At 36.6% G+C, this 24,310-nt stretch overlaps 1 protein-coding gene and 1 long non-coding RNA gene across 7 annotated transcripts in view; one reads left to right on the top strand and one right to left on the bottom strand.

Moving 5' to 3' along the window:
• The window catches only part of ENO4 (enolase 4), a 22,680-nt gene extending 5,288 nt beyond the window's left edge, over nt 1–17,392 (bottom strand). Inside the window, exons 1-12 of one of the 6 annotated variants that reach the window (XM_080597621.1) lie at nt 17,227–17,387; nt 15,713–16,271; nt 14,515–14,643; nt 13,170–13,360; nt 11,528–11,655; nt 9,282–9,451; nt 8,911–9,048; nt 7,395–7,460; nt 6,602–6,664; nt 4,051–4,218; nt 2,514–2,639; nt 112–307 (exon numbers count right to left, since the gene is read on the bottom strand). In XM_080597621.1, coding sequence (XP_080453747.1) covers nt 112–307; nt 2,514–2,639; nt 4,051–4,218; nt 6,602–6,664; nt 7,395–7,460; nt 8,911–9,048; nt 9,282–9,451; nt 11,528–11,655; nt 13,170–13,360; nt 14,515–14,643; nt 15,713–15,859 — 1,522 coding nt within the window. In that variant the 5' untranslated portion in view covers nt 15,860–16,271; nt 17,227–17,387. Of the gene's footprint in view, nt 1–111; nt 308–2,513; nt 2,640–4,050; nt 4,219–6,601; nt 6,665–7,394; nt 7,461–8,910; nt 9,049–9,281; nt 9,452–11,527; nt 11,656–13,169; nt 13,361–13,443; nt 14,477–14,514; nt 14,644–15,712 lie in introns of those variants that run through there. The other 5 variants (XM_080597622.1, XM_080597624.1, XM_080597620.1 and 2 more) reach the window with 5 other exon arrangements.
• On the top strand, nt 15,579–24,310 carry LOC308197346. Its single transcript, XR_013952834.1, has 3 exons — nt 15,579–15,708; nt 20,271–20,318; nt 23,279–24,310. It is a non-coding gene; the product is annotated as an uncharacterized lncRNA (long non-coding RNA).

Below are 24,310 nucleotides of genomic sequence, written 5' to 3'. Positions count from 1 at the left end.
TAAATTTGAAGTGGTGATTATTAAATAAAAATATGTAATATTTATGGATGTAGCAACACTATTTATTGACTTGTAGGGTTTGAAAGCAAGCATTTTAACTCCTCTACTCACCGTCCAGAAGTCCAGTAAATTCTATGAGGTCTGATACTTTGGTTTGATTAATATATTTTAGGACAACACCACTGCACATCGGTACGTTCATGCTCTGGTCTATTTTAAGTTTGGAAATATTTGTGGCAGCATCTTCAGCAATCAGGTAACATTTGGAACCAAGAGCACAACAAATGTTATTCCATTGTTGTCTGTCCTGCATAAACAATCAAGTAAATATCCGCAGTTTAAAACAACAAAATGAATGCAAATCCTAATTGAGCTAAAAATTAAAAAATAAAATACAAAATTAGTTTGGCTTTAATGCTAAAGATACTCTCCACTATAAGCATATATTTTATATTTTAAATCTGTCAACCAAACAAAAATAAAATACAGGAATTTTGTTTGAATTTTAAGATTTTGCTGGAAAACAAATCTTCTAATCTGGAATTAATCAAAGCTAGTTGCACACAGGCACAGTTTTAAATATTTCAAATTATTTGTATGAGTTTGCTATTTTAATCACCTTTCCTGAATTGTATTTATTTTTTCATGGACTATAAAATAATTTTCCATTGTTTTATTTAAAGGTCTCATTATTGTGATAATATGTGAAGTGTCATAATCTTTATTTGAATATAAAATAAGGAAACAGGAGGCAGCCATAGGCTCAGTGACAGATATGAGGAGAGGATGATCAGACCTGCAGGGAACAGCTAAATACAACACTCTCTTTCTAGCAAAGCTCCATTTTTTAGGAGCTTTGTTTCTTGATTTTAATGCACTGAGATTTAAAGAGAAATAGAGGATAAAAATAAGTAAATAATTTGAAATAAGAAATTTACAAATTATTTTTTCTTTATGTCCACAGCATGCAAACTTCTCATATTACAAACATTAATTTTCTAGTTAATAATTCTGATAGGGATAATTCTTGGTGTGTGGATCACAGAAATTTGTACCTATATACTTGCAATCTGTATGAAAGTCCATTCTTATGAAGCTTTCAAGCCCATATGTAACAGAAAATGAAGTTTTTGATGCATGGACAAATGCTTAAATTTAAGCACTAAAGTGGTCTGCTGTCTGGAATTGCTGAACTGGTACCAGGGCTAATCCTCAAGGACCTAATTATCTGTGGCAAGGATGTAGCTTAGGTAAACTGCAGATTTCTGAGGAGGGGAGGAGGAGAGGCGTTTTCCTTAACAGTACTCTATTTCAAACTTTACTTCACTATCTGTTGCAATTCTTCTGCAGATTTTCCTATTGCAACTATATTTTTTCATAAGAATTTTCAAGAAAGTTTGCAGCCCTGGTAGGAGTGGGGAATAATCTGGTGTTTTGGAATATAGAAGTCAGTTTGAAACAGTGCAGGGAAGCAAGGCTACCTAGAGTAAGGTAATAACATACACCGATATTTGAAAAATAAGCTTTTAAAGTTTCAGCTAAAAACTAGATTTTGCAGATCACCTGTTTCAGAATTAGTGATTCAGGCACTTGGCAGATTCATAAAGACACCTTGGTTCCCCCTTCATTCATACTCATCATGTTATTTTTTTTGTAAGAAAAACAAAAGTCATGTATTTTATGTTTAAAAAAAAAAAAAGGTGTACAATTCCACAGCAAGAATAAGTTTTTATTAAGTTGTGCAGCTGTAGAATCTAGGTCACAATTGTAGCTTCTGCTTCAATTACATTTTTATCTTTTTGTGTAATATATGGAAGCTGAATTGTATGCATAAATGCTTATATTTGAGGTTGTGCAATTTCTTTCATCCATCAATAACCTGGTAACATGCTTAAGAGTATTCTACTTTATTGTTTTAATCTGTTGCCAACACTTGATTAACCCCTCGAACTTTGATCACAGTGATAAAATACACTTTTAAAATTCTGCTGAGCAATGGTGCCAGTTACAGGTTTGTTCTGGCTTCGGGTATAAATCTCAATTGTAAAGAATAGCTGTGATGTGAATTTTTTTCAGTTGTTCTAAGAAACATATAACCATGTCCAAATTTTTAGTTTCTCCTGTTTAATGTAATAACATTTATATATTACTTGAATTTTGTAATTTGATTTTACAATACAATTTTAATTATTTACTTAAATAAGAAGGAAAATGTAATAAAAAGGACTGTGGTTTAGCAAGCAGAATCAGATAAAAAAAAAAGCATTTTCCTGTTATTCCTTAAAATATTTGTACTATCCATATTCTGTTCGTGCCAAGATTATTTTCTATCAGGAATTAGGTCAAACATATAGAAAAATGTTGTTGCCAATTACAGATATGCAAATGAATTATTACCTACCCTTTTTTATACTGGTATTTCTGTACTTAAACACTCTAAAAACAGAAGCTTCATATTTTGTATGTTTTGTAAAAATGTGAAAAATTCACTGGTCTCACATAAACTATCTTACCTCTTTCCTTAAGGGATCTACTAATGCAATAATAGAAGGAAATTTATTAATCAGTTCCACATACACGTCAACCATTTCATCAGGACTTTTGAATGTTCCAGTAAGTATTTCATATTTTCCTTTAACCTAGTAAAGTAAAAAGTGTAAAAGATAAGAGTGGTAATACTTCAAAAAACAGATTAGTAATGTAAGCTTGCAGGTCTTGTAACACTAGTGTCTCCATGAAGGCAGTGCATTGTGTGTTCTTCAATAAGCGCATATTCACTTGTCTACTTTATTCTATGTCTGTGTGCACATTGTTACAGAAATATTTGCCTACAGTAACAGTACGTTGCAGTGGTCTCATGCCAAAGGTATCATTCCCGAAACAAGGGAGATCTCTTCCAGCACTTTCTAGGCAATGCTGACAGTTTTACACAACTTTGTCATAAAATTGGCAGTACTTGATATTTTTATTATATCTTGTATGAGAAATCTTTGTGTTTAAAAAAAAAAGTTAATTCTTATTTCTCATTTTCATTAAAAATATTGCTGTGAGAATGGAACATACCCTCAGTACTCAAAAATAAGACAATACCTTTCCTTGCTTCTTTGTCCTCTCAGAGAAAAAAAAAAAAAAGTTTTCAACTAGTCTAACCATTATGGGAAGTATAAGCTGCAACATATGAGGATGATTAAGGGTCACTGGCACTGTCAAATTGTGCCAGAAAAAACACCGCTTTACTGACTTTAACAGTACAATAACAAAGTTACAGAATTGCTGATAATTATTACTGATAATTCATTCATTAAGATTTCAATCATTCTGAAATAGGATTAAGACATCATAAACTGTCAGGAGAGCAACACTGTTTCACAAAATATACTACTAGTAGAAGATTTGCTGATACAGTACACCTAAACATGCAAAATCTCACGAAATACTAAACCAAATAGAATAGCAAGTTTCTTTTTCTGCTTAAAAAAAAAAAAGGAAAAAAAAAAGATTGATCTTGGAAATAGGGGCAAGAACACGAGGACTTCAGCTGGAGATAAATACACTTTATCTTAAAAAAAAAATCTTGAAAAATTAATAAACAGAGAAAAGGAATAAAGCTGGCTGATGCAGGCAGGCTTACGTCACTCGAACGTAAAGGTTAAATCATGAAAGTAACAGATTTTTGCAGGCAGGACACAAGGCATAACGGGGGGTTGCCTTGGTCCACTGAGCCTTATTCCAGGCAAGGTGCATCAGTATGCTGGTACAGCTGCAGAGGAGGAATGCGTGTCAGCGTTCTCACAGCTCCCACTGCACTGGGCGACTGGAAGGAGGTCAGCATGGCTTGTCTCCTTGCTCTTACAATCCAGTAATGTATCTGCTACGTTTGCAGGACTGATTCAAAGACAATTTATAAATGCTGAGACAAAACTTTTGGTTTGCTTGTGGAAAACAGATTTGGAAGCTTCTAAGTGAGTTTGCAATACAATAGTAAATTGTTAACAAATAACTGTATTTCTTTAAAATAAAACAACAAAACATATACTGAAAATAACTTACGTAATCCATTAATTCATGAGCAGCACAATTTATTGCTAAATACATGTCTGTTCCTAGCTCCAGACCTATGTTGTTGCAAGCTGTTTGCATTAGGAGTAGAGGTTGTTCTAGATTATCCCATCCTGTTATTAGGCAGCCTAAGTGTGATACTCTTTTTAAGGGTGGTGGCTGGAAATAAAACAAAAATAATCTATTTATTTACACATAAATAATACTTACATATGTATTCACTGTCAGTACAACCTGCCTTCAGTCATCAAAATATAAATCTGTTCTCACAAATTGCATTAGGAACTTTAAGGACAATTCTCTATGAATGAGGGGTTACCAAGCGCTAATAGAAAACAAATCATCCTTGGAACTGTGTCTAGTCATGTAGTTCCCATTTTTATATGGCCAGTACTGGTTTACAAAATCATTTTCAAGGCACACCTAACAATCACCAAATTGTCATGGATACTGTGGAAAAGCTTCTGGTGCTATGGAGCATCCCTTTACCACAGAAATATATTCTCCAGTTTTAAACTGCTTTTACTCATTCATCCTCAATGACAACTTTGATATTGCCTTTCTAGGATGCTCAAGAAATACTGGAATGTTCCAAGTATTCTGGAAGGAACAAATTTCATAGAGGGGAAATACCTCTAGCACAGCAGTATTGAGTTGTCTGCCTCGAGAACAGTATTCCTGTAAAAAGCCATGATCAGATTTGCATTGAGCAAATGTTTCATGTGTTCTGTATTTTTTTTTTCTCTGCAAGTTTTCAAACACTGATTTTGACTGTGAAAGTCTGTGGATTTGGGATTATAAAGAATAACACCAAGTTGCCCAGAAAGCAACAGGGTAAAATCCTGTGTTTGTCTGGAGAAGTCATTCGGAAGGCACCAGTTTTGACAAGAGCTAGAGAACTAAGTAGAGTGGACAGAACAGAGACCTTCATATGAATGTTCCTTCATATAAAAAAATGTAGAAAGAAACCTCTGGTCAGATTGGTATGAAATCATTCTGTAGCAATCTGCAAGAAGGGAGAAAGAATCTATTTGACTTGGAGCACTACGTTGCTGCAATAGACAGTAATAGATGGTGTACTCTTCCTGCATTTAACGTGACATAGCACTTAAGTTTGCTTTTTTATGTGATTTGTCCCCATATGATGCACCTTGTTGCATTCTATTAAAAGCACTGTTTATCTTTACAAAACATTTTTCCACAGTCTTGACTTCTATAACCTAAACAACTGCTTTCTAGCATTAAATATTTAAACAAGCAAAAGGCCCATAGGTGATCAAACAAACCAACAAAACAAAGAAAAAGATTTAAGATATGACAACTATTTTTAAATGTGCTTTTAAAAAATATATTTAAACATTTCATATATGATAGGGCTGCACCATAAATGCTCAAAACATCAGTTATTCAATTGTTTCAGCCTCAAAATAAGTCTGACTAAAATGAAGTTTTCGCTATTATAAAGAAAAGCCTAGGAAACTTTAGTAACCAGTCCTTCATTCTAGGACACCAACATACTGAAAAAAAAAAGGTGCAAATTCTTGTTTAAATGATTTCTTTCACCGCCTATTTTGTCATTTGTCCTTTTTTTCCTCAAAAAAAAAAAAATCAAATTAGCATGATGTTTTTATCACTTTAAAATTCAGTCCCACTTCTATCTCCTTCAGTTTTCTCCTATTGAAATAAATTCTTTTTTTCAGAGAATCTAATGCATCGCTTCCTTAGGTTTACCTTAAGAATTACTTTAGCTTGCTACTGCAGTACACAGAGAGATAAGAATGTGGAAATTAACCACCAGAAAAATAGTGGCCAGCTGATTAGCGATGACAGATTTTGTGTGGTTTAAGCGACAAAACTGTTTGAAAACTTCTGCTCATCCTGTCTTGTATACTCCACAAACGCAGCAGTTCTTACCTGATAATATTTTAATTAGCTCAGAAAGGAAAGCAAAACCAACATGACATTTCCGTCTATTTTTTTGAAAACTCATCAATAAATTACAGATTTTAAAGTAAACAAACAACAATAAAAACAACAACAAAGATCATTTGAATCAGATAAAATAATGCCCTGCCACTACTGCAAGTGCTGCCCTTCAGCTACTTGTTCCTATCTGCCATTATCGATAACCTCACACAGGAACTGGAAACTTAATGTAGCATGACTAAGATGGGAGTTGTTTCCAGAGGTAGCAAAGAGCACAATATGCAAGTCTTACAGGTAATAGTTTCGGGCTTACAAGAACAAAGGGCATGTATTCTGCTGGTGCTACAGGCCCACATTTGGATGACTTAACAAGGTAAGAAAAATGTCTAGGTTCCAGAAGAATTCCCTTTCTGTTAATGTTCTACAAGAAGGCAAGGTATAGTCAGAGGCATCTAAATTACCATGTAAAATATGGCCATTTGGAGTATTTAAAAGTCTTGCCTTGACCTTTCCAAAGTGGTAATGTAGATTAATGTTTCATTTCTTAAGAACATTTTGGTTCCCTGCTGTTGTTAATACCTTGTTGAAGGCTTAAAATGAAAATCTCTTTTCTTACCGGAGCTTTCTTCCCTGTATTAGGTGCTTTGCCTTTCTTATTGTCTGCTAGTTGAGGACTGGGCTGTTGGGAAGGTAGGAAGAAAGAAACAATGAAAAAATGCCATGGAAAAGCCCCAAAATTACAAAGAGATATCAGATTTAAAAAAATCTCTATTTTTTAGACCAAAAGTCTAAATTTTGGTCTAAAGAGATTGCAAGTATTTAATTTAGGATATAGCATTTAAGACAAAGAAACTATAAGCAACTACCTGGTTTTATTTTGTGGTGGTAATTCATTTCAAGTGCTTATTTCTATCCTGGCATTACCGTAACCATCATCTGTTTTTCAAAATATTCCCGCCTACCTATCAGTAATACCAGGGTTCCAGCAAATGAAAATCTAGACTCTGTACTAGGAGAAATCTAACAACCTCACTTTGCAAAAAGCATATACAAGTACCAAGCTTGGTATTATACTGCAATAATAATAATACCTTGACAAAGATATGTTACGTGTGTGTGAGCCTTAGCAGGATCAGAACCATACGTTCACTCTGATACCATTCTGAACCTTTCCTGGTTCAAATAATGAAAGTCTTCCTATGCCTAGAACAATGCTTTATTCTATCTTCATTAATTTAATATCACTAAATGGCCAATGTTTTATTCATCTGTCAGAGAAACAAATCTTCTATTCTGTGCCATAAGACTAAATGTGATAACGTGCTAAATGTTCTATGTTTAAGCTTAAACAGACAATAGTAGTAGAAATGTCAAATGGAGTACATCACATTAACACATTTTTATTGTACCACTTTGCCTGCAGGCTCCAACAGTCTCATCACTTCTTTCTGTACATCCAGAACTCTTTCTATGCCCTGAAATGAAACAACGGTATTCTTCAAAAGAAAGATAAATTATTTCATTCTAGCAGCTTAAATCAGAAAAGAGGGCACACTTCTAAATGCAGACCTCTATATAAAGTCTTAAAAAACAAAACAAAACAACAACTCTTATAGACTTCCATAACAGTATCTCCCACCCACAAGTGCAGTCCAGTGTCCAATGATAACGGGTTAGTAGCAGTGGAATGAACAGAATTATTTGATTATGCTGCTGAATAAAAAAGTAAGAGAAGTGGTCTCTTGGCCAAAAAGAAGTAAACAATATCCTGGTCTACCTAATATCTGACAAGTGAAAAGATCTTAATCACTGTCCACGATTGTGATTTCTCTAAGAGTTCCTAACTGAAAACTCTGACAACATTTCCAGAAAGCAGGAAAAGAATCGCTGTCTTTGTTTTTTACATTGGGGAATGGAGGAACGCTCCAGCTAAACGAATCCACTGCTTTTAACACAAGGCTGTTTTTCCTTTTCCACTGAGTTAGGAAAAGTTTAATGCTAACTTTGTAAATCACAGTTCACGTTTTCTTAAACTGTGCCAGTAAAGGCAAACTGAAGGGGGCAGAAGTCAGTTACAGCTGACAACATGTCAACACAGGAGGACCTGCTACGCTTACTGCACTGCAGCAAGCAGCTTGCTACTTTCCCATGAGCACTAGGAGGCATTAAGTCTTTGAGAGGTACAAAATTGGTAACCTTATTAAGAGCTCTTGGTGACAATTCTAAAAATCTAAAGGAAAAGGAAAAAGAAAGAGAATCGAGCTCAGCTATTTGTTCAGGTCACCAGCATACAAAGTAGAAATCACAGCCCTAACGTAGGCATCTTGTGCAGATACATTCTTTAATGCAACACATGGCTAAACAAAAAGAGGGTGTTGACCCAGTCTGTCTCATCCATCCTTCTTGCCCCTTGAATAGATTTTGTTCTGCTTTGTATTCCTGTCTATCTTCACAATTTCATTTTTAAAGAAATTTTTTCCCAAAGATTTTAAGCTCTGCTGTGAATTTGTTGAGTTTTTTTGTTTTGTATGCACTGCAGATCAACTCATACTATTTATAATCGACTAATAAAAAATCACATTTTAAAAAAGACTAGTCTGTTATTGTTGTATAACAGAATTCTTTTACAGAGTCTTCAGTGCACCGCTTTTTCCTGTATACTAACACATGCATTTTAAACTTCAAATCTTTCTGTATCTTCATTTAAATCTTCATCTGTTTACTACTTTTAATGTTCCTTGTGTTAGAACTCTGCACTAACATTCATTAAAACTTTGACCTTGTGAATAAACAAAAAATGAAAAATATAGATTCTAAGGACTGTATTGAAAAGATCTATATACTCACATACATATATAGTTTGTGAAATTTATGGAATGTACATTAATATTTATTAAAAAAAACACTAAAACAACAAAACAGTACCTGCTTGAGTGATAACTGAGCTGGTGGTATGAGCATAACTTCTTTCACTAATTGCAGTTTTGCAGGTGAAAATTTTTCACAGTTCAACAGAGTAATCATTGGACGTGGCAGAGTCATTTCTTTAGGTGAATCCTGTAATTGGGAGTACCGTGTGAAAAAAGTGTTAAAAAACAGAATCATTTATATATATATATAAATGTTTATTTTAGTTATGGCACAGGGCCAGTTCAAAGCCTATTACAGGCAACTGTCTTATGGGTGTATTTTATGAGGTATATTTAATCCTACTTTCGCGAGGGACTCCTGACTTCAGAATTCTAGAATTGTGGTAACTAGAATAAAACAAACAAAATGACAAAAGTCCCACGTACCTGATTATATTTCAGCAGTGCTATATGTAAGTACAATGGGATATGATTAATAGTGGCACCAGCCTTAGCTACAGCAAGTGATGTTCCCCCAATAGCTAAGCTGCCACAAAGCACTGGCTCAATGGGTTCTGCAGGCGGGATTGTTCTCTCTGTACTCGACATCTTCTTCCCTGTGAGACAGAGAGTAGCAGCTAAACATTTTATTGGTTTAAAACATGTACTTATGTACCATGGTTGTGCAAGTAAAAAAAAAGTCACGTTTTGGTAGTGTAGTCAATATATAACAGAAGAGTCAGTTCATTTTTTTCCTTAAACTTGTCATTTGCTTTATACGAAATGATGTTACAAGTAAGTAAAGTATCTGTCCTCACTCTGCTTTCAAATGTGATTCAAATCTCCTTTAGAGCTCTTTCAGCCACTGAAGTCTATGTTTATATGCAGTAATGTCATACCATTTTTCAGGTTCTTTTCATCAACATGTTTTCAGTAGTCTTTATTGGCCTCCTTATATGCTCAGCTTTTGCATAAACATCTTGGAATATTACATTATAAGCTGACTGGAAGTACGCATACTTGATTTCTTCTAATAATGAGCGTGAAAAAAATTTAGGCCTATTACAGTTGAGTTTTCCATAAAGAGAACAGATCAGGTCTTTTAAATATTCCATACACGTAGTCTTGTTTAATTTTCAAAAGAGCTTACTTCCCTTTCAGATACAGTAGCATAACTTTTGTCAAAATGCTTGAAACCCAGCAGTTCCCACTACTGTACTTGTTACCTACACTTCTTACCAGTAAGCACCTATGTGAAGTAAGATGTCCGATTCTCAAAATTCATATGCATTGGGTACTTTTTTGTAAATCTGACCAGCTACTTTGGTTCCTAATAGGAGTGACATACACATGTTAATTTGCTGTGGAAGTTTTCAATAAAATATAAATGCTGCGGGATACAACTCTGCTAGGCAATAAAATATGCCTAAGGACCTTAAGCGGATATGCAGATTACACCATACATCATTCACATACTGCACGTAACTTCCGTACCTCTTACATTGAGGATAAAGAGCTACACACACAGTACACTGGTAACCTAGTGCTGAGCAACTCCAGTAAACTGCTCCGTCTTCCAGAGCTTCCTTCCACTACACTACTTTTTAACCTGCAAAAATGGCAACATGGATGCTACCTCTGAAAGCACCTGCTGCTGGAAGTTGCCATCCATTACTGCTCTCCTGTCACAACAAGAAGCCACAATCATTGACTCCTAATACTCAGATATTGGTTCCAGCAATAGTATTGCAGTCAATGTCACAAATACAAAGAAATTAAAATGAATGAAAACAAGTAATATAAGTATCAGTAGAACCTTAACTAAGCACACAATATACAGCATGATGATATCTAGATGGACCTGACAGCTTCTGATGTTTTGTTTCAGGTGAAAGACGAACTTAGAGTACACATATAGAACATATTAATTGGGAGGTCTTACTAGTATTTTATGAGAGTTCAAACTAAATTGGTAAGTAGATGATAATTTGCCAAAATTTTATGCCATTCAAATAAATGACAACAGGAAGATCTTTTTTTTTCTGAGGATAATGCATACATGGAGGTAACATAGCATGCTTTTTTCTTTTTTTTTTGGCTATATATAGTAATCCTGTTTCTCTACTCTTGCACCATTTTTTTCTTCAGTAGCATTGCCTACTTACTTCTTTTTTTCACTTTGTATTTCCTGTCTTTCCCATGTCATCCCCTTCCTTTTTTCTTTTTCACTTTTCACCTTTATTTCCTCCTTTTGTCAGTGTTAGCCACAACTTTCCCTTCCTCCCTTCCCCTTTCCGTTCTTTTCAACTTCTATCTTCATTCTATTTCCATTTTCCTTTTCAGTTCTATGATTCTTTTCTTTCCTTATCATTTTCATTTTTATTCTTCATTTGCATCCTCCTCCATTCTTATTCCTCACTCTGAAGAGTAATAACCTCCTGTCTAAGACAACTGTAAAACAAAGGCAGAAACTCTGTTCAACAAATGCAAGCGAATGATGAGAAAACTGTGTGTTTCCCTCTCTCATTTCTGAAGGAGAAACTGCTGTGAGCAGAAAGAAGATTTAGGACAGAGTAACTGAAGACCTGAACATGTGACACTACTCTTTAGTGTCCACAGAAGTATTTTAGCATCTTTATCAATATCGGTATTACAGGTCTTACAGAAAATATTAAAAGGAAATAAACTAAAACCTGGTTTTGCTGCTTTTTTTCCCCCAGATAGTGCCACTGCTGATGGAGCACAGGAAAGAGGGGCTGCTGCTGCTTCTTCTTCCTTTTGAATTTCTTTTTTTTCTTCTACCTTTTTTCTAAAGTATTCACTGAGAGAAAAGGCATAAAGATTATTGGTTCAAAATAGTGGTAGGCATGTGAAAAGTAGACACACTATACTTGCTAAAGATGCTGGGAGATGGATTAAGAGGATCTGTTTGAGTTTCTGCCATGGTCTCCTTGTGTGAAGCTGAGTAAGTCAATAAATGACTGTCTTCTGGTAGTTACCTGCATCACTGGGTAATGAAAAAAAAGAACCCATAAGCAGGTATAACAAATGTTAGTGTGAAGGACAAATTTGCATTGCATGGGTAGTAACAGACAGTAATCCTGTCATAACTTTATGACATATAACAATTTAGCCTAAATTGCTAATCCAGGATGTAAGTTGTACGCTGTCATCTGCGTGGTTGCAAACTCTGAGTGGCTGCATTTCAACTACATGCATGAAATGGAAATTGCATACATGGTCACACAGACACCCAATTCAGACAAATGGAGCACATAAGCTACGTAAGGTAACATTAAGTAATGTATTAGTCTTATTTAGATTCACTTTAGATGGAAGAATTTCTTTCAAAATGAGTCCTCATTCTCTTGAGAAAGATTTCCAGCTAATCCATTTGGAAGGCAATTAGGTCTGTTTGCCACAGTTTGTGTTAAGTGTGGCAACCCAACAGCTACCCCTCCAGGAAAGCATCACTGCATTCAGCCAGGCAGCTGACAGAAACACTTCCAACTACAGACAGAACAGGATGGCATGCCGCACTACTGCTTCCTGGGTGAAGGAGGCCGTAACATCGCCAGGTGGTTTCTCTAAGGCTAGTACAGGTACATTCAGATACATTTGATGTTTTTACCGCAGGGCTTTTTTTCTTATAAACAAAAATATTTCTTTGTAATGGAAAAATACAGCCATTCATTTTCACTTGAGATTCTCCTATGAAATATTTGCATGAAACAATACATATGACTGTTTACTAGAAAAACTTTGTTTCCAAGAAAGAGTAGAATACCAGCTAAAAGCAATTAATTACTCCAAATAAAAATCCCTTAGGAGTACCCTGCCCAGAAAAAACACTCTGATAGATCCTGAAAACACTATCTATCTACCTATCTGTTCTGTGGATCTAGCTCAGTGCAGAAGACATAACACAAAGGCCTTCCATACCACTTTTTTTTCTGCAGTGCAATGAACAGAACAAGCAGAATTGCAATCGGAAGAAGCTCCCGCCCTGGATTAAACTGGCACCGAATGAGTTTCTTACACTCATTAACATGTTCAAGCATTTTTTCTCAGGCTCCTAGTTTCCCCCCCCCCAAAAAAAAATCTAATTCCTATAAATTTTATTAAATAAGGCTAATTTTCATATCATAATTATGAAGAAGCAGGAAATAATATACTTTAATATATCTTAAATGCACTTCATATTCTAAAAATATACAAAAATATTAGAAGCATTATTGTATATGTTTTTCATTTACATATAAATTAACAGTATTTTAAATGCAGTAACTTGTTTTGCAGTAACATAAAAGAGTAGAAAACACATGCAAGACCTACCCAAGCATCTTATCAACTTCACACTGGTCAGTAGGCTTCAAGTCCCTTAACATCATGTTCAGGGATTCATTCACCCATTCCACAGCAGTGGCAACAGTGTCACTTCTTTCTTTCTCATCACCTTCCTTTATTTCAGGTGAAGCATTTTCAGGCACGTGAGAATGAGAAGACATTATAGCAGAACAAATCCTCTGCAAAATAACGTAAAAAGACTTAGAGCACTATTTCATTTCTAATTTGGATATTTGAAAGAATAAGAAGTAGATGTCCTTACCAGCTCTACAAGCACCTATCTGCAGAACTACTGTTTGTTCCACTGAACTGATCTCTTTTCATCCAGCACCTCCTTCCTGGTCTCTTACACGCTGGTAGTCACAGACCTTATTCAAGTTTCTCCATCTAAATTATAACTGCTCAGGCAAAAACCTTGTGACAGATCTGCTTTACATATGCCATTTGTTATCAGAACAGAGTTATTTTAAAGATCATACTGTCATTATGACATCTTCTATTGCAGTTGTTGTTAGCTTGTTGTATCATGATTCATCAGCATTTATGTTTAATGCCATCACTCATGATCACTTACTTGTTGTCTTATTTAGGTATTTTAAGCTTATCTTTCTGTACCACAGAAGGATGAACAATACTTACAAAACTCACCCAATCATCTACAGATATCACAGAGCTGCCTGTATTAATAGTATTTACTTTACATACTGTGAATATCTTTGAAATTATATTTAATTTCTTTAAATTGGCTCCTTTTAGGGATCAAGAATGGAATGAGTCATAGTTTAAGTGCAGGTGAAATATATGTTTGACTTAATTATCACCCACATCATCTCAAAGTAAAAGTTCCTTCACCTACACTTTGTTGACACTGTGCTATACTTTTCTTTAACATTGCCACAAAAATAGAAATATAAGGATCTGAAAACAAAAACAAACAAAAAAAAAGTCGATAGTAAATGCACTTACAGGGCTGGACGTGGCTGTAAGGAAAAGCAACACGATACATTGTTAAGACAGACAAAAGTTTAACATAGAAAGATGCTCTGTCACATTACACTCACAAAGTAAACAAGTATTGTCCAAAAAGTATTGTCTAATTCACAGAGCATAAAGTTTTCATAGTTGTTGTCAGTGGCTAACTTTTCATGACTTTTTTTTCATGGCATTTTTTGAGTACATACAACATTATGTACTCAACTGGTGAGTCACGGAGATTCATCTTTTCACTAAAGATGCAAACTAAAACATTCGCTAGGATATGAGTAGAATAGTACATCTCCCTGATACTGTCTTATTAAATAAAATAAATAAAACAGGAAGAAGGAGCTCATACCTTCTCGTAGTTTTTAACTGTACAGTGTATTTCCACTTCTAATGTTGGTTTACCAACTCCATCAAGAACTTTTCTTCCAGCTAATTTGCATATTACTGGAGCTTTTGAAAATGTAGAAAAGTAGTTAGCCTTAAATGAAAGAGAAAGAACCCATCAGAAGTCAGTTGCAATGCAAAAAGGTTTTTATTCCATTAAACAAATTTAAATTATATCCACCATTGCGCAAATCTATTTTTATGTCCCAATCTTCAACATACTTGTGTTACACTGCACATTTACTTCTACAGCATCTACTTAAGAATCATTCCAGGGAACAGATCCAAATTATATGTAAAGTCCAAAGTCATATCCAGGTTAGATGAACATGTGCTTTATTTTACAAAGCCAGTGATGGGTATCATCAAGTATCTCCTTAGCCCTCCCAGAAAATAGGCATTTGCCCAAAGCTTACTTGGATTTACACTATATAACAAAAACAATCATTGTGCTTGCAATTCATGTGCTACCCATCTTCCCCTGGTGATGGCAAAACACCTGGAGATGGGAAACAGTGAAATGCTTCACCTTACACCCTATTTGTATTGCTTGTAGTTGCTGTATCATCACTAACAGATGTTTCATTAGTAGGACTCCCTACAGTATTTTGTCAAGTTGATACCAGATGTAAGTGGTGTGAGGCCCACACTCTTTCCAAGAAGAGCTGAAACATGCCCAGTCTCTTTTATTGCAACTGGCCCATGGCATCAGTGTGCTGAGCAGCAGTTTTACTAGGGATGCCCACCAACAGCCTCCCAAGGCAAAGTACTCTCCCTTTGCACTGAGACCAGCAACCAGCGTATAACAAAAAGCTATGATGCTGCACAGAACTATTTGGACCAGCATCATCGTGCCAGTGGCCCCAAGAGGCAAAAATGAAAGAAAATTGCCCGAGGCAGTGGCAAGCCCAGTGTTTAAGTGTACTTTTAGCCACAGAAACCTCGGGCTCCTCTCATCAGCAGCCATTGGGCTTCTAAGGGGCACCAGGGCAGGTCACAGCTGGGGCTGCCAGAAGACACCCGAGAGGGGCCTACGGGCAGGTGGGGGGCCGCGGGGAACCTCGGCCAAGCCTCCGCCCGCCCAGAGGCAGCACCAGCACCGCGGCCTCCCTCAGGAGCAGCCAGAGCGGGCGCCTCACGCACTGCGGCCCCCCCGGAGGTACCAAGGCCCCGTAGAGATCTGCGGGGCATAGCGGGAAGAGGGCGTTGAGCGCCTCCTCCACCCGCTGCGGCACTCGGTGGCCCCGGTAATACTCCGCCGCCTCCCGCCGCAGCTCCGCGAGCCGCCCGCCGCCACCACACGGCTCCATGGCAGCGCCCGCCGGCCGTGGCGACAAAATGGCGGCGCCCCCCTTCTCTCGCGAGAGACGAGCGCCGTTGGCCCCGAGGCGGGAAGCGCGGCGCTGAGGGGGGAATGGCGCCGGGCGGGCCCCGGGCCGGGGGGGAAGGCAGCGCCGTGTGAGGGCGGCAGCGCCCCCGGCGGTCCTGCGGCTGCCTCCGGGCGTCCTGCGGCACCAGCGGGGGTCCTACGGCTGCCCCCGGGGGTCCCGCAGCTGCCCCCCCGGCGACAGGGAGGGGCGGTGTTTGTTTGGTGTCTTTCCCTCGTGCCGCGCTGGCTCTTTCCTCGGAAGCTGGTTATGATCCTCCAAGTCAGAATGCCTGGGGCAGGCGCTCTTTAGTTTTAAAAGTCGCCGAACAACGAAATTGTGTAAGATTATCATCCTGAAAGAGAGACAGATTATGGTTTGTGAAATGTCTAGTGAGGATAACGCTGCAAAATGCCCCAGTAACTCTACTTCTGCATTTAAAAGCCCTTTACTTTCAATGAAAAGAAACGTTTCACAACCTAAATGATCATTTTTAGTCTGCAATTTCCTACAAAAACTTTCACTTTGTTACACTGTTCATTGGTAATTTTGTTGAAGTAACTGAAAATGGAGATACTTAAAAAGCTGTTAGCTGCACACTTCCTCAGCTCTAAAATCAATATGTGTAGACCTTTGCTCATTGTATGTTCACTTCTCTGGGTTGGGCAATAATGAAGAAAAATCCCTACTGAATCATTTTCTTTCCCTTTCACATCCTTCAGAAATAGCACGGTACCTCTCTAGAGAGTTAAACCCTCTTTTTTTTTTTTTTTCCATCTTTTTTTAATCCCTTAGCCTTTTCCTCCGAAGAAGTTTTTAAACTGACACTAGCCGTGCCTTAAAGAGGGGAAAGAGAATAAATATCTGGTGAGGTTTCGCTGGCTGAGAGCAGTTCAGTGCGGTGGGCCGCTGCTCCTCAGGGCGCGTTGCTCTTCCTGAGGGGCTTGTGCGGGCTCTCAGCTGGGTGTTATGAGAGGAATGGACTCAGACCGGCATTGCTCTTGCCCACAGCATTCAAGTTTTAATTACATAATTCTTTACGAACGTACTTCTCAAGGTGATGGTGCTTGTTCGGTGCTTCCTGGTCATCATCTTCTAGACCATATGACGTGATTTGGCAGAGGTACCTGCTGCTAAATTTCAGTTGCCTTTAACTCACTTTCCCACCTTCCGCCTTTTAAAATGTGTTGTGGAGAAACAGCATTGTTTGTTGCTGTATTGGTATTGATTAATAGTCTGAGAAAAGAAACTTGTCAATTTTCCCTTGCTAGCTTCAGGAAAACAAAGAATCAAAGGAGATTAATACTCACTTTTTAAAATTACCATACACTCTTTTTTTTTTTTTTTTTTAGTTAACCATTTGAAATGCTAGTAAGGATTCCCCTCCAGATTTATCATTTTAGGTTCACAGTCAACTGAATGTTACGTGAATTATCTGCAGCGTCGTCTAATTTCCATTAACAGTAATAGGAACTGCAAGCATGCAGAAAGAGGATGACTTATCCTATGATCCTACCTATTATGAAGTATTTAACTGATTAAGGTTAGGGTACTGCAAGCCACTTCATACCATCGGTGAACTCTCTGCAACCCCATTATCTTCATTAGGCTTGTGTGGGTGTAATTAATTGGTGTTTAGTTAACAGTTGTGTTGAATGAAAAGAATTTAGTTCTATTTCTCTTAGTTTTATTGGCCCCATAGTGCTAACAGGCTAAAGTGTAATTAAAAACTCACTAATCAAAGTATATGTAGCGAGCTCCAAGAAACCCACACAGTGGGCAAAAGCATGTGACTGGTGTGGATCTGTCCTTCGAGAAATGAATAGGTGCAAATGATGCCCTGTAGTAGCTCTTTTTAATTTTTGAACAATAAAGATGACTCACTTATATCAGCATGTACATTTAAAAGGTACCAAACCACCAATGTTGTAAGCTTGCTATCATCACTTTCCTAGGGGTGGCCAGTAACACCATGTTCTGTTTATATGTTTATATTCGTGTAATATTTTGGGTGGATGGAGAAATCAGTTTTGTGTTTCTTTCCAGAGAAGCTGTACGTCATTTTTTTTAAAACTGCTTTTGCCTTTGCTCTAACTCCTTTGCCAGGAAATCAGTTATTATCAGCTACTCCTCATGTATGATGCACTACTGTTTGCATTACTTTTTTCCCAAGTTGCTTTATATCTCACTTGAGTCTTTATGTGTGGTGCCAATCAACATGCTATTGGGCACTCTAAAACCAAGTATACCATGGCGTGCTTACGTGTTGCGTAAAGGGTCTGATTTTTGCCATTCTGAAATGTTGCTCTAAAGACATAAAAGTGCCCCTTAAATCAATTAAGATCATGGTCTCACTGCCATCTGTGTTCTTGTAGGATTTCACAGAAGAGTAATGTGTGCTCATTCCACTGACAGGGTCTTCTTTGAAGTCAAGTCTGAGTACATAAAAACTGCATGACATTTCCAATAAAATCAGGATTGCCTTTTTAGTTTGGCAATACAAATACTCTTACACACGTGTATTACTATTTTTGAGGCATTTTAGTTTTTTGAAAAAGCTTTTAAAAATTCTTTTTACACACAAAAATACTTGTGTAGTGGTTTTTTTTTTTTTAATATTTTATGTAGGATAAACATCAGTAACGAAGTTCAATATGGTTTTACGTAAAAGACTAAACCAAAGCTTTCGTCCTAGAATGTGTAACATTTAGATTGGACTTTATGTCTAGATAAAAAATGTACAAGAACTTGGGTAACGTATATAATAAATATTTGGAAATTTCTGATGACTATTAGGTCATGTTTTTTTCTCTAGTGTTGTTAATTTCCAGAATACTCATATAAGTGTTCATTTGCCTTGAGTAATCATTCTCCACTCCAATGGTTACTTCAAGTTGAGTGGATTTTAATACTAATTTATTTCTAAAGTTTGAGGATTTTTCCTGTGGGTCTGTTCGGCTCATGCTGAGCGAGGGTGAGCCCAGCCTTCCCACAAGAGGCCGCAGAGCTAAAACATGAGAGCTGATAGGCTTTGATTTATCATTCCAATTCTAAAGGTAATTTGGAATGTGAAGTACTTAAGGTCAAGTCTTTCAGCTGATTTTTGAGTTTACAAAAGATTGCCCTCAAATTTTTGTGATGCAGCTGTTCTTATTTTTTTGTTTGTTTTTCTGTAATGCACCAGTTGTGGAGGAATACTGTGATAGTTTTAGTCTAGGATATCAGGAATTTATTACATGATTTCTTTGCACATGCATTTTGAAGTGTCTTTTATGAGCTTTAAAATATTATTGAAGCCTACCTAGTTTCAGGACCTTGACGTGATGGACTATAAGGATCTTTGTCAGGATCGTTTCAACAGGATACTCCGAAATGTTAATACGCTTATAAATATATACAGACTTAGAATGTTACCAGGCTTTGTGACATTCATGTTAAATATTTTCTATGACATGAAAATAAGAATGTATTCTCATGCATCAGTTACAATACAGTTTTAAAGATCATGTGGCAAGGTGGCCATAATGCATTTGCAATTTATACAAACCAGCAAGCAAATTCAGAGATGAGCAGGAGGTAGAAAAGCAGGAACATGTACCTAAGTTTTCTAGTTCTGATGCTGGGTTATTGATTCTAGGTAAAAACTTTTATGTAAATCAGTGGAATTTATTCTTTTTCATCATCTCTTTTTTATGGTCAGAATGGTTTCCTTGGATGTGCTACTTTGAACCTGCGGCATAATGGAAATCATAAAAAGCAACATATTAGAAGGAAATTACTCGTTTTTAATTTTCTGGCCCCAGTTTGTTGAAATGAGATAACTCGATGGGAAAAGCTTATCTGATACCTTTTAAAGGTTCTAAGCACTAAAACATCTTTATTTATTTATTTTTTTATTTAAAATCTTTCAATTTCCAAAGAGCATTTCCAACATTTTTTTTTTAAATCTGAATTTATTTTAGTTTCACACTTTGGGCTTTGGGTCTTCCTCTTACCTGTTATATTGGATTAGAAATTCAATAAATTTGGAAATTTGGTCAACCATTTGAGAAGCAGTACTTGCAGTTCCAAGTACAGAAACTTTGGGGATGGTTGGAAGTAATCTGTAGTTTATCTGCTACTGACTATCTGTTACTGATCAAAGGCTTACACGACTAAGAAGTGAAGCTGGATTGGTGCAGATGATCTGTTGATATGTGGGATACGTAAAAAATAAAGTTTGAAATCAGAGTTATTTGGACATGTGTAACAGTTGAAGTGAATGTTGTGATGAGTGAGAAATAAGGTTAATTGAGTTCTCGATTCATGTAACTTACTCAAAGATTTTAAGAGAAACGTTTCTGTTTCTTTCTAGGAAAAGCAAAGCTGGTAGCAGAGGGATTTAAGGAGTTCAAATAAAAAGGTAATTTTTGCATTACTGTTCAGAATGGGGGCTTTCCTATGTCCTATGACTTTTTTCTTAAACACATTTTTTGGGACAAACTGAGTATGGAAGAAACGGAAGAATGGCGTTTTTTTTCCCCATGGTATATCTCCTGATTTTTACAACCCTAATCGCTTGGGGCATGTCTTGAACTTTTAACCTTCTTTCCCCAGCACTGATGCTGTGAATAATGGACTCTCCTGCTTGACACATAACTAGATTGCAGTTCAAAGTGGATGTCACAAACACTATTGCACCATCTGGAGCAAAAGCTTGACTATCATTTTGGGATAAGCCCATAAGATTACGTGAATTTATAACTGACTTTATTATTACCATTGCACTAGTTTTGGTATCTGTAATACAAAAATTTTTTTGGTAGCAAACTTGCCTCATGTTGCTGATATTTTTGCACAAAACCCCCAGATTTTCAGGTCTCAGATGAAATCTGATTTTTTTTTCTTATAAACAAGATTTAAATAGTCCCCTTGAGGCTAGAGAAATACTGTGTGAATTGTGGTACTAAAACTCTCTATTTCCCTCTATTTCCATGATTTCCATTGTTACCTTTAATAGTTTTTTTCATTTCAAAACTTGTTTAGTAAAAAGCGTGAGAGAAATATTGCTCCTACACATTAAATAAAAAAATAAACTTAGATGTAAACTGAAAACCTTTTTGAGAATATGCCTTCAGAAGAATATGCAATATTCACAGTTCCTTGTAAGATATTCAACCATATGTTTGAATGACATCCTGCTGATACAGTGAAATATACCTTCTTTTGAGGAACAACAGATCTACTGAATTGCATTACTCTTTGAGAGTGTATTCATCCACAAAATACTGTTTTTGCAAATTTAGTGTATTGCTAGAATTATATTAAAACCTAGTTCTTTGGCATGTCTGAAAGCACAGATTTTGAGTGAGCTTGAACATGTCTGACTTTCCTCAAAAGTCAACAAGACTTGTAAATCCATAGCATTTCTTACAGAGTAGCTTGAAGTTAGGTAGATCTGTGAACATGAGGTCAGTCTGGTGGTTTTGAAGTGTTTTGGAAAAGATTGGAGAAATAGTTTGTCGTGGTGCATTTGCACAGGGGGGTTTAGTTCAGATTTCAAATATTACTATTTTCTAAAATTAAGCAGTGGCTGATACAGACATAGAGATAGTGGCTGTTTCTAATGCAAAACCTCCCTTCATTTTCTGCTTCAAGAGTTAATAGACAGTTTTCAAGAATGATACATGGAGAAATGGGGAGGTGCTTTACTTCTGAATGTGACTTCCTTTAGTAAAATATTTTTGATTCAGATTTTTGATTCAATATTTCATATTCCCTAGAGCGGAAAGGAACATCTCTTAAACAAGCTTTCACAAAACATGATCTTTCCTTCTTGAAGCTTTACTGAGACATAAATTACAAAATCACAACTGCTTAGGTTGGAAGGACCTCCTGAGACTGTCTTTTCCAACCATCCTGCTCAAGCAGGGTCAGCCCAGGACTGTGTCCAGTCGAGTTTTGATTATTCAAAGCAGGGAGACTACACAGCCTCTCTGAGCTTCTGTGCTGGTGTTTGACCACCCTCACAACAAAAAACATTTTCTTGTGCTCAGACTGAATGTCCCATTTTTTAATTTGTGCCCATTGCCTCTTGTTGTGTCAGCGGGTGCTAAGGAGGCTGGCTTTCTCCTCTTCGTTACCTCCCATCAGGTATTTATACAGATAGATAAATAAGGAGAGAGCCTTCAAGCTGAGAAGTTCAACTTCTACTAATAAGAAGGGTGCACCAGTCCTTTAATCATCTCTGTGCTGAACACACTCCACTAAGTTCTTGCATCAGTTGCACTAATGGAAATTGCATTACCGTGTATTGACATAGCATATTTAGTTATGCTAGTGTACGAAAGTTTATGGCTTGATATTGCATAACTGGAACACTGCTTAAGAATAGAGTTCATTTTCAGGCTCTAGATTACTATCAGGATTTGTATAATTATTAAAAATCATGTGTGTAACCGCCTGAAAATATTACAGACTCATTCGTTGTACCTTTAACTGTGATACAGGACTTCTATTTTCTAGTCTTCATTTCTTACAAAAAGTTACTGAAAGCAACATGAGGGCAGGAACTGATAGAGAGAATTGTTTGACAGAAAACCCTCTAGAACTGGAGAAAGATATTGCATCTGCAACTGTGCGTTTTGTGAAATGTATCAAGAGCAGTGAAACGGACAGTATGTAAAACACATCAGGCAGAAAGCAATCAGTATACATAATGTGTCCAAACACCCATCATAAAAATCACCACTTTCCACAGCAAAGAAAGAGGGTATATTTGTTGTTAACTGTTGATGTCTCTTGAGCAGGCCGAGAGCAAAACATGCACAACTATTTGTCAGTGTCGTGTAATAAATGCTTCTGGTTCCTGACTTTGCCAGTTAATTGGTACTCAGTTACTTGCTCCATTCATGGGGAGGGAAATAGTCCAACACACACAATCTCTGGCAACGCAGGCTGTGTTTCAATGCAGTGAAATTATTTTGAGAAGTGCCTGATGCTAGTATTCTATTTTAAAGTTAAATGAAATCCTAGCAGTTGGGTTATTACAAGCTTAAATCCACAAAGGACTATCAGATCATTTACTCTTGACCTCCTGCGTATACCAAGCACTGTGTTGTTTTTTGCATGTGATCTATAAGATTAAAGGGTTTTAGGTTTTAATTTGAGAATAATTGCTGCCTGCTTGCAGCATAGTATCTTAATAAAGAACATAGCTCTTAATTAACAATTTTGTATGTTTTAATTCTCCTTTATTCTGTGAGCGTAGACTGTAACAGGCAAGGAAATGAGCACAGGAACATCTTTAATTCCCCGGCTACTTGTCAAAAGATAGTAGAGCTTTTCTTTTGTGTTTCCTACTTACACACAGTCATTTTTCAGGACTGCCATGAAGTGTTTGTGAAGCTACTGCACCAGCCTGCCCCGTGATGGGAGTTCATTCAAAGGCCATGTTGTTTCAGGACAAGCATGAGTAGCAATTACCACTTCCAGCTTTCTCTAGAAGTGTGAGTTTTTGTCAAGGGCTCCAGAGTCAGTCTGCTAGCCTAAGCTTCAGACACAAAGGAAGATCAGTTATTCTCAATTTCCTGTGTCACAGTTCTTGATGTTGAAGTTTTAGATAGAAATTCTACTCTCTCTGGCAACTTGTGGGACTGTATATTTGGAAAAAAAAAAAAAAGAAAAAAGAAAATGAAGCTGTTGCAATTAGTGACTTTCCAAAAACACTTGCAAAAAGAACAGGAAGAAACTGTATTTCAGACATCTGTTCAACTCTTTACCTCTTTGCTATAAAGCATTGTATCAGCCAACGAAGTAATTCTGAATAAGTTATATAGTGGGCTTTACAAATCACTGGTTAGTTTAATTGGATGCCTGCACTATAATTCGCTCAGCTCATCAGCTGAGTTGTATATAACAAAACCTAACTATAACGTTAGTTCCAATATAGTAGTTCCGTTTTTGAAATGCTTAATGTATAAACCTCCCGTGCATTTTATTCTCTGCTTCATGTAATTAAACTAGTGTGAGTCTGGTTCAATTACATCACAAGATTAGAGCCTGGCTCTTTCCAGGTATCTTCAGTCACATTAATTTGTGTGCTTGTAATCTTGTGATATTGCGTAAAACAACCATCATGTAGCTGCCTATCTTAGAGTTGCTCACCAAAGAATGAAGAATTTGCCTGACTAATTTCAAGGGGATTAAATTCATGGCACTATCCAATAACTGCACCCACTTTTTCATGCCACTCTAAGCTTTCCTTAAGCATCTTCTGTATATAGACAATATTTTAAGAATTAAAAGAAATTGTGTTAGTTTTTTTTTTTAAGAAATGGAATAGGAAATGGGGAAAAGGCAAAAGAGGCAATTAAGTAATATTATCTCCCAAAGGTAAAATTAGTGACGTGAAAA

The sequence above is a fragment of the Anser brachyrhynchus genome (genome assembly GCF_964034855.1).
Source record: "Anser brachyrhynchus genome assembly, chromosome: 6".
In the NCBI taxonomy this organism is placed as follows: Eukaryota; Metazoa; Chordata; class Aves; order Anseriformes; family Anatidae; genus Anser; species Anser brachyrhynchus.
Note: the sequence above shows the minus strand (reverse complement) of the source record. Positions and strands in the feature narration are given on the sequence as shown.